The 9,973-nt window shown below is 43.3% G+C and overlaps 1 protein-coding gene across 1 annotated transcript; it reads right to left on the bottom strand.

Annotated features, from left to right (window-relative positions):
- Positions 1-3,439: 3,439 nt before the first annotated feature.
- ccnq (cyclin Q) lies at positions 3,440-8,359 on the bottom strand. The gene is made up of 5 exons (XM_061220135.1): positions 8,092-8,359; positions 6,506-6,689; positions 6,113-6,245; positions 4,564-4,782; positions 3,440-4,259 (listed from the first exon to the last, which is right to left on the bottom strand). The coding sequence occupies exons 1-5, from the start codon at positions 8,189-8,191 to the stop codon at positions 4,170-4,172; spliced, it is 726 nt and encodes a 241-aa protein (XP_061076119.1). The 5' UTR covers positions 8,192-8,359; the 3' UTR covers positions 3,440-4,169.
- Between the last annotated feature and the right edge of the window lie 1,614 nt (positions 8,360-9,973).

Below are 9,973 nucleotides of genomic sequence, written 5' to 3'. Positions count from 1 at the left end.
GTAAAATAACAGAACATTACATTCAACGAGCCCAACAATGCTCTACAAAGATGGCCATGCTAGAAAATGGGATCAAAGGCCTGAAGAGGTTCCAGAAGACCATGGAGCAGAAGCAACGGCTGAACCAGCAAGAGATCGAGTCCCTCACAGGACAACTGGAGAGCATGGCCAAGAACCTGCAAGAAAAGGAAAGCGCTCTTAAAAAGGAGCTGGCTCAGATGGAGGCCACAGACTGGACCAAATCTGAAGGCATCCTTAAAGTGGCAGAAGAATGCCAGAATCCTCTGGAGAACAAGGTACAATTTCAGAAACGAGAGGAGCAAAAGGCTCATGAGGATATGGTGGCTTACCACAGAAAGGAGATGGCTCTGGCCAGAGAGAGGAGCAAGCCAGCCGACCTGCACCCCAATATTTAGCCAGCCGACCTGCACCCCAATATTTAGATACTGAATAAAGAGTTGTGAGAAATCTTACCCCTTTGTATTTCCCCAAAAATCTGTAATAAAAAAAAAAACAGAATAAACTGAATTAACTCACATTAAAAATTCTGGGTCTGTCATTGGGTACAAGCAAATTGAATAAACTCACATTATGAAGGTTGGGGCTGCCATTGAGTCAGAACAGACTGAATAAACTCACTTTAAAAAGGCTGGGTCTGTCATTGGATGACAAAAGACTGAATGAACTCATATTAAAAAGGCTGAGGCTGTCATTAGGTGAGAGCAGAAAGATTAACCTGACATTAAAAAGGCTGGGTCTGTCATTGGGTGAGAAAAGACTGAATAAACTCACAGTAAAAGGCTGGGTCTATCATTAGGTGAGAGCAGACAGAATGAACTCAGATTCAAAAGGCCTGGTCTGTCATTGGGTGAGAGCAGACTGAATAAACTCACAGTAAAAAGGCTGGGTCTCTCATTGGGTGAGAGCAGACTGAATAAACTCACATTAAAAAAGCTGGGTCTGTCATTGGTTCCAAGCAAACTGAATAAACTCACATTAAAAAGGCTAAGGCTGTCATTGGGTGAGAGCAGACTGAATAAACTCACAGTAAAAAGGCTGGGTCTCTCATTGGGTGAGAGCAGACCGAATAAACTCACATTAAAAAAGCTGGGTCTGTCATTGGGTGAGAGCAGACTGAATAAACTCACATGAAAAAGGCTGGGTCTGTCATTGGGTCCAAGCAAATTGAATAAACTCACATTAAAATAGCTAGGCTGTCATTAGGTGAGAGCAGACTCAATTAACTCACATTAAAAAGGCTTGGTCTATCATTGGATGAGAGCAGACTGAATAAACTGACATTAAAAAGGCTGGGTCTGTCATTGGGTGAGAGCAGACTGAATAAACTCACATTAAAAAGGTCTGCTCTGTCATTGGGTGAGAGCAGACAGAATAAACTAACATTAAAAAAGCTGAGTCCGTCAAGCCACAGTACACTGTGAAGACAGTGAAGCATGGTGGCGCAAACATCATGGTATGGGGATGTTTTTCATACTACAATGCTGGGTTCATATACCAGGGATCATGGATTAGTTTGAACAAATCAAAATACTTGAAGAGATTATGTTGCCGTATGCCGAAGAGGACATGTGCTTGAAATGGGTGTTTCATCAACGACCACAAACACACGAGTAAGCGAGCAACATCTTGGCTCCAGACAAAAAGGATTGAGGTAATGGAGTGGCCAGCTCAATCCCCTAACTTCAACCCCATTAAAAAATTGTGGGGTGACATTAAAAATGCAGTTTCTGAAGCAAAACCCAAAAATTCACAGGAACTGTGGAATGTAGGTCGTTCATCCTGGGCTGAAATACCTGTTTCTAGGTGCCAGAAGTTGGTTGACTCGATGCAACGCAGATGCACAGCAGTTATCAAAAACAATGGTAGTGAAGTTAAATCTAGAAATTACTTAAGCTTATACAGTTTGAAGAGAGTTTGAAGAGAACAATGTCAACACTCCCATATTTTTTAACAGAGTGATATTCCTTTTCTTTGCTTCTTGTAAAAGAATAATACAAACTTGATAACATTTGTTAATGCTTTGATTTGGAATTGAATGTGTAATGTTTCCGCTACATTTGAAATATTGAACTACAAGCTATTACAAAATATTTGCACTTTATTCACTTTTTTTCACACACTTTTTATTTGAACACAACTATATGTGCTTCACGAAAGCAAGTTGCAAATAAATAGTTCTACTGAAACTACATTTTATTCCAAAATCGCCATATTTGTACTTTCTTGCAAATCCTTTGCAGTCAATGACTACCTGAAGTTATGTTAAGCTAAGCTTAAGTTATGTTAAGCTGTTAGAACAACTTGTTTACAACTATTATAATTACAAATCAGTGAGCTGCCTGCATTCTTTTGTGATGTCTAATCCTTTATAGCCCTACATTACATTACGTGGCTGCTAAATGCCACGTAATGTAATGTAATGTAATGTACCTACTAACTGCTGACTAATGGGCCCAAGTCTCGGCCTCAGTGCAAGCACCACAGCTGGCAACTCCGAGCTGAGCTCATCTCCCGAGCTCCCTTTAATCATTTAGGAGCCAAGACCATATTTGTCACATAAGAATTGTATACGCCATTATTCTTACTCCTACAATTAAGACCTAAGTCGCGCCATTCTCCGAATTCTGACGCACTTTAGACATGAGTTTTACTCTGCGCGGCTTCATAGATACCGGCCCAGAGGATCGTCTTTTAAAAAAAAATACTTAAAATTACTGAATAAGGAAGAATGTAGAATGATTACCCATGGTGATCCTAACCCGAAAACGTGCGTTATAGAAGCCTTTGGTTGCAAGAATCCATGCGACTGGGAAGGGGAGGCTGTCTCCGGTAACATGCACCCAAGTGAGCACTTTATTAGTCATTTATTACTCACTGGTCTTCTGCTGCTGTAGCGGATTCACTTAAGAGGTTTGACGCATTGTGTTCAGCGATGCTCTTCTGCATACCACTGTTGTAATGCGTGGTTATTTGCGTTACTGTCACCTGTCTTCCTGTCAGCTTTGGCCAGTCTGGCCATTCTCCCCTGACCTCTCTCATTAACAAGGTGTTTTTGCCTGCAGAACTGCTGCTCACTGGATTTTTTTTGTTTTGTTTTTCAAACTTTTCAAATTCTCTGAAACTCTTAGAGACTGTTGTGTGTGAAAATCCCAGGAGTTTCTGATGAACTGAAACCACCCTGACTGCCACCAACAATCATTCCACGGTCAAGGTCACTTAGACCATGTTTTCCCCATTCTGATGGTTGATGTGAACATTAGCTGAAGCTCCTGACCCGTAACTATTTCATGGATTGCACTGCTGCCACATGATTGGCTGATTAGATAATCGCATGAATAAGTAGGTATACAGGTGTTCCTAATAAAGTGCTCAGTGAACATATATATATATATATATATATCCATCCCGATGGGCTGAACCTTTTTTCATACTAGCATTTATTTGTGCATTGCTGTTGAACATAGATTCCCTCTTGCATGTAGGCAACACAACGCAGTTAATAAAATGACATGGAAATGGGAAAAAAAAACAAGAACATGATTAAATATTGAGGGAATAAATGTATACTGCAGATAATAAAAAAATCGACAAGCAGGAACTGCAAAACCATAAAATGTGACTGTACAACTTGCAGCAATGATATGCATTTAAACATTAATGACAGTAGTAATAGTAACTGGCAGTGACACTACTTAGCACCAGAAACAGAGGAGTCTGTCAGCCTAGTTCCCGCTCCTGTTCCCGCTACCCATGGCGTCATGCTGAATCAGAAAGAGGGTAATAGGAGCCCCTTTCTTCTGCAGTCCACCCGAGACACCTCCAAAATCTTCCCCGCGTCTGACTCCGTTTACACACGCAGAGGACACGCTAAGCTACATGCATGTAGCCGCTGGATGCAGAATCTCACACACCACTAGGTGGCTGTAATGAGAAGTCTTGTGTCGTCCTTCATATAGTCCGATACGCCAGTACTGACTTGACTTTCCTGTGTTGCACATTTTATTGTTTTTGTTGTCCTGCACCGAACGTCATCTTGAAATCTTGTACAACTTGGTTACCAACTGCACTTTTAGGCACAAGCAGACCACTTCCTGGTCGAGCTCTCAAAGAGAAACAACTCTTCTCTCCTTCCTGTTGGTCTTTGGGCATCAGGTGCACTTGGCTTCCATGTCGTACAGCTCCAGGAGCTCAGAGATGATCGTCTCAATAATGGGCTTTGTGACGTCTTCACAAAACACCTGCAGCGGGCGGGAGGGCCAGAATCTTATGTCTCCATTACGAAGTGAACAGCTGGGAAAAGCTAGACACCATATACCATACACCATAAATCCTGCTTCACAACCATATTACACCAATAACACCAATGGCTGAACACAGATCACACACCGTATAAAGTCGGTTGCATCGCATGCAAGCATTTTCTTATTAGTACACACTTAGGAGGTACAATCCAAAACTAAAAACACACACGCACTTACACACAAGACAGACAAACGCACACTGCACAGCCAATACTCACTCACAACACACCCACATACACACCTGCCACCACTCGCCCTCCCCGGCGGGGATCTCCAGGCCGTAGGCGTGCAGGGCCAGGCACAGCACCGCCAGGGCCAGGTGCTGGGGCCGGTGCTGCACGCACAGGGGCCCGTGGTAGCTGTCCCTCAGCAGGGCCCAGGCCGTCTCGCACACGGGCGTGCGGGACCAGCTGTGCCGGTTCAGCAGTGCCTTCAGCGACAGCAGGTAGTGCAGCAGGTACTGAGGAGGACGCACGCACGCACGCACGCACAGGAGTGATGGAGAGAGGGATAGAGAATGGAGAGAGATAGACAGAATGGAGAGAGAATGGAGAGGGTGATAGAGAGAGGGAAAGAGAACAGAGAGAGGGACAGAATGGGAAGAGGGATAGAGAATGGAGAGGGATAGAGAATGGAGGGGGAAAGAGAGTGATAGAGAGAGGGAGACAGTGAGTAATGGAGAGGGACAGAGAATCTAGGTGTTAATACCAGGAAATAAAAGCAGACATTTTGAACTCTTGTCTCGTGTTCATCTCAACCCCAAATGCATTCAGTGTATAGCAGAAACAAAGGAATTGGCTTTGCTGTTCCAATACTTTTGGAGGGGACAGTATGCAATTGCTCTGCATCAGCTTGAGACAGATAGGCTGCTTTCACATCAGCACGAAACAATGTTCAACACCAACTGTTGGACACAAAGCCGAATTTGATGTCATTTTGGTCATAATTTCAAGTAAATGGGCGATGTTTTTTTGCCGGTGGTTCATTGGGAACATCAGGTGGAGCATTAGTAGGTGTAGCAGGTTGCCTTTTAAAGAAACCCTTGATGCTAGCTTGCTTTGAGCCATATTGAGCTCGTAGACGTAGTGTGTGTATGCCTGTGATTGAACGTTCAGAGTGACAGAGATAGAACAGAGCACGTAACCTCTCGCGGGCGGGAAAGCTTCATGTTAGAGAATGATGGACAGGCGACGTAAGTACGGGGTGTGTCGAGCAGACAGAAAAAGAAATTGAATTTTGAGTGGAGTAAGGGCAGGATTCAGGGGACCGGCAGCGACTTCCCCACTTCTCCACTTCTTCAATCGGGCACCGGTCCACAGCCCATAGATTGAGAAACGATGGCCTATGTGAAACAGCTCTGTCTGTGATGCTAGGTAGCGTATGCCTGCTTCATACAAAGCTGTAAGCTATGGACTGGATTCATTAGAAAAGGTCAGCTTCAAACACGCTCAAAGTTTAAACAATTTGTACGTTGATGGCGCCAAGTTGGGCTTCAACACTCCCTCCATAAGAATTGAATGGCTTGACGCTGTGTTGAGTGTTTTGACGCCGATCATGTGAAAGCAGCTTTCGGGTCAGTTGTGCAGATTGAAGCAGTATAGCCACTGGCTCTCCTCTCGTGGCAGAGTCTTGGGGCTTTAACTGCTCCCTCTCCACCAGCGTTCTGGCACAAAATGGCCGCCGTGCGCGCTGCACATTGGTGACGTTATGGCGAGTTTCCCTTCATTCTAAAGTGCTCTCGATGATGATGAACAGGCGAGAGGAAGAAGGGGTGTCACCAGGCGGGTCACCTTGTGGGGGTGCTGGAAGGACACCTGGAAGTTCAGCTGCCGCAGAACCAGGAGCTCACACTGGACAACGCTGTCTCTCAGCTCCCAGAACTGAGTGTTCAGCTCCAGAGGCTCACTGTCCATGTGCATGTACCTGAGAGAGGAGAGGGGAGAGGGGGGAGGGGGGAGAGAGGGGGGAGAGAGAGGGGGAAGGAGGAGAAGAGAGGGAGAAGGGAGGAGAGAGGGGGAAAGGAGGGGAGGACGGAGTAAGAGGAAGAAACAGAGAAAAAATGAGAGCAAGGGAGAACCGATTTAAAAAATAGCTTTCAAAAGCACAACTAACATTCCTTAAAACCGGATTTTAACGCATGCAAATGTCCATAACCTTTCAAAACAGGAGTCAAACAAGATTACCTGTGACAGACATTGATGATGTCACGCGTTCTCAGGTGCTGTTCCTCCACTTTTCCGGCCAGGTAGATAGCCGACATGGCCACCAGGTAGGGCTCGTACACCCGTAAGCTGGCGGACTGGAAGAAACGATGGTACAGTGCACACGCCGTTGCTACGGGGACCGAATGCATCCCGAGTTTGACTCCTAAAAGAAAGAATCAGGAGAAATGTACACATCTCTTGTTAGCTCTACCAAACTATTTTTCTATCTAGCTAATTATGCTATCGTGCACGTTTTTGCCAAATACTAAATACATTTATTTTGTGACAATTGGCGATGGTGGTGCAGCCAAAGGATGAGTTCAAGCGTATTGACCGGCACTGGCACGAAGTAGGTACACCCATGGACTTAACTGTCCAGGCAACCACTTGCTACGGCAACCAAAAGAAGTTCAGTGTCCTCAAAGTTTCAAACTGTTGGACATGTAATGAACCTACAGCAGAGTTGCCAACTTTCAGGGCTGTCTTGGCGTGAGATTGAATGCCCCCCTCAGAAATAAATTATATTTTAGCGTGAGATGCATTGCCCTCTCGACGGCGTGAGACAGCGCCTGAAAGTGTGAGTCTCACGCTAGTTGGAAACTCTGTACGATTGGCAATTCATTAGGCTATAAACATCACATCCGCCATCATATGAAGATAATTAGCAAGCGGATAACCCGTTCAACACAAAGCGTTTCAGAGAGCTAACGTAGATTTCAGATTCTGCAGCAACGGGCGCATGTCAAAGTCTGCAGTCAGCCCTTAGCCTTCGTGCAAATGGCTGCATGCCAGACCAAATCCAGAAAGCATATTGGAGTGCTGACCCGAGATTAATTTAGCCTTTTAGCTAAGAATGGCATGGACTACGACTGAAAGAGTTGTATGAATGTGGGGATTATTACATTTGGGTGACTAAAACACGTCCACAGCCTGTACCGTTCACGTTATGCAGGCAGATCATTCGGGAGTAACAATAACGCAGTTAATTCAATGCGTTCCAACAGAACGGGAAGCGGAAGTTATACTCTTCCACTAGAAGTTAACGTCCGTTCAATGGTAGTTTTTCTCCAGACGAATGTGGTTTAGGATTATGGTTGCTTATTGCCTATTCCCGACGCAAAAACACTGGGATTGATGTGAATTGGACCAATAACAACTCAGAAAACGACAAATAACTGCACAACATCCCTATGTTCGAAAGACCGTGTTAGCTCCCGATGTTCCGAACAGCACCTGACGCACTACTAAAGTTTTACACTGTGTTATGCAGACAATATCTCTATTAAATCTTAATCTTAACAATATCTTTTTTTTTTTTTTTTTACATGAAAACGTAAGGCATTATCCTTCACACACACGCAAAAACTAGAGCCAATCTGGAAGTAATGTTCAATTTATTCGTCATGAAAGTTGCACTGTTCGAAACTAACTAGCTAACCTGGTGTTTACGGTGGGTCTACGTTAGAGTAAACGGAAATGTCACGGACTAGCTATAATAATAATAATAAAAAATCATTAATAATAAACAATATCAGCGAGCCTAACTTAGCTAACGTTAACGTTACCTGTTTCCATGATGAACCTACAAACACGAAAGTGTGTCTTCAGGTCCGCGTTGGAGCCGCATTCAGCAGGTTGATTACTAGCATGTCTGTTTGATGTCATGATGCGTCAGGACTGCTTCTACAACACAGATCCCTAAAATCACAGGCCAAACGAACCGCGCCAAAGACAGTTTTTTATCAAAGTATCTGATCGAACACAACCGAATCTGCGAATACTGTGAAGCGAGCCCCAAGGACACTTCCGGTTTTTGACTTCCGATATGCTTTGGTATTTTTATTTCACAATAAGAGCAACTCTCGCTCTCCGTCCAACAGGTCTTATTTACACGAGAATTGCGCTGAAATTGCATGACAAAAGTTTTTACAAAATAATGGAACTAGACAAATAAAGGTTTAACTAAACACGCATGATTGAAGACGTAAAGCTATAAAAGGAACGTGTAGCTGCACAAATTGCTCTCCAGACAAGTGATCATTGAAAGTCTGTATACTATTGCTTATTATCCAAGTGAATAATACATATCTAGTTATAAGAAGATAGCAGTTTGTTGTTGCTGTACCGATTGCGAACTGGTTTTGTTTTATAAGTAGATATGTAGTCTTCACTTGGATAATAAGCAGTAGTATACAGAGTTTAAGTGATCGCTTGTCTGGAGTGCAATTTGGGCAGCTACACGCGAACAATCAGAATAAGCCCCCACGCCATTGGCTGTGCCAATTAGAACCGATTTTCAACCAATGAGCTTTAATTATTGTACAATGTTTCTATACAGTGACGGCTCGTCAACTGTAAATTTTGAAACCCGAATTTAAGGACTATAAACATAGGCAGAGTGTGAGTCAACAAGTCAGTGAGCCTTTTTCAACAATACGAAGGGATTTACAATGGGTTTTAACCGAAAAAAAATCTCACCTATTGTACCTTTAAGTCAGGGGGCTGTTTTTAAAAACGTTATGATATAGAAAGTGTAAATTGCGACCAAATTGGTGTGTGGATGTTTGATTGGCAAGTTTGGTATGTTTCGTTTTATCAACTGCAGGAGGAGGTACGTCTATAATAAGAAGTACCTGCAAGAAATATACTGTTAATTTTTTAAATAATAATGCCAATAAGTTGAAAGATAAAACAAAAGCTAAGAAATGAACTAATTTTCATACATTAATTTATTGGGGGGGGGGGGAATGCATTCAGTGAATTAGGCATAAGAACACAGTGAACAGTGAATTTAGTGTGTTGTGCTTTTCCTCTGATACTGACACATGAGTGGCCTAAGCTTCAGTTATGTAAACATCCCAACTATTGTAAATTGATTTGTTGATTTTATGACCATCCTCATTGGTCCATGGTTCTGACTTGATTTATACAAATGTTCTAAATTATGTAGCCTGTGTCCCAATAATAATATGTTACTCATGAGCCAAATCAAATCCGAAATATTGTCTGTGAAATCTCTGTTATATGCGTTTGTGTGTGCATGCATGCGTCTGAGAGGAAGGGCCCATAACCAGCTGCTGCCACTGCCACTGGTCCAATAAGCTGTATTAGTTTTTTATTTTATTTTAGCCTCATGCATTATGGGTATGCACTTTGCACTTTGTTGTACATCGCTCTGGATAAGAGCATCTGCCAAATGGCATTAATGTAATGTAATGCCACCGCCATGATAAATTATGTAAGTTAATGTTTCATTGCGCTTACATAATTTGAAAGCAAGTAAATGGTTGGCATTTATATAGCGCCTTTATCCAAAGCGCTGTACAATTGATGCTTCTCATTCACCCATTCACACACACACTCACACACCGACGGCGATTGGCTGCCATGCAAGGCACCGACCAGCTCGTTGGGAGCATTTGGGGGTTAGGTGTCTTGCTCAGGGAC

This window comes from Conger conger, chromosome 14 (genome assembly GCF_963514075.1).
Source record: "Conger conger chromosome 14, fConCon1.1, whole genome shotgun sequence".
Taxonomy (NCBI): Eukaryota; Metazoa; Chordata; class Actinopteri; order Anguilliformes; family Congridae; genus Conger; species Conger conger.
Note: the sequence above shows the minus strand (reverse complement) of the source record. Positions and strands in the feature narration are given on the sequence as shown.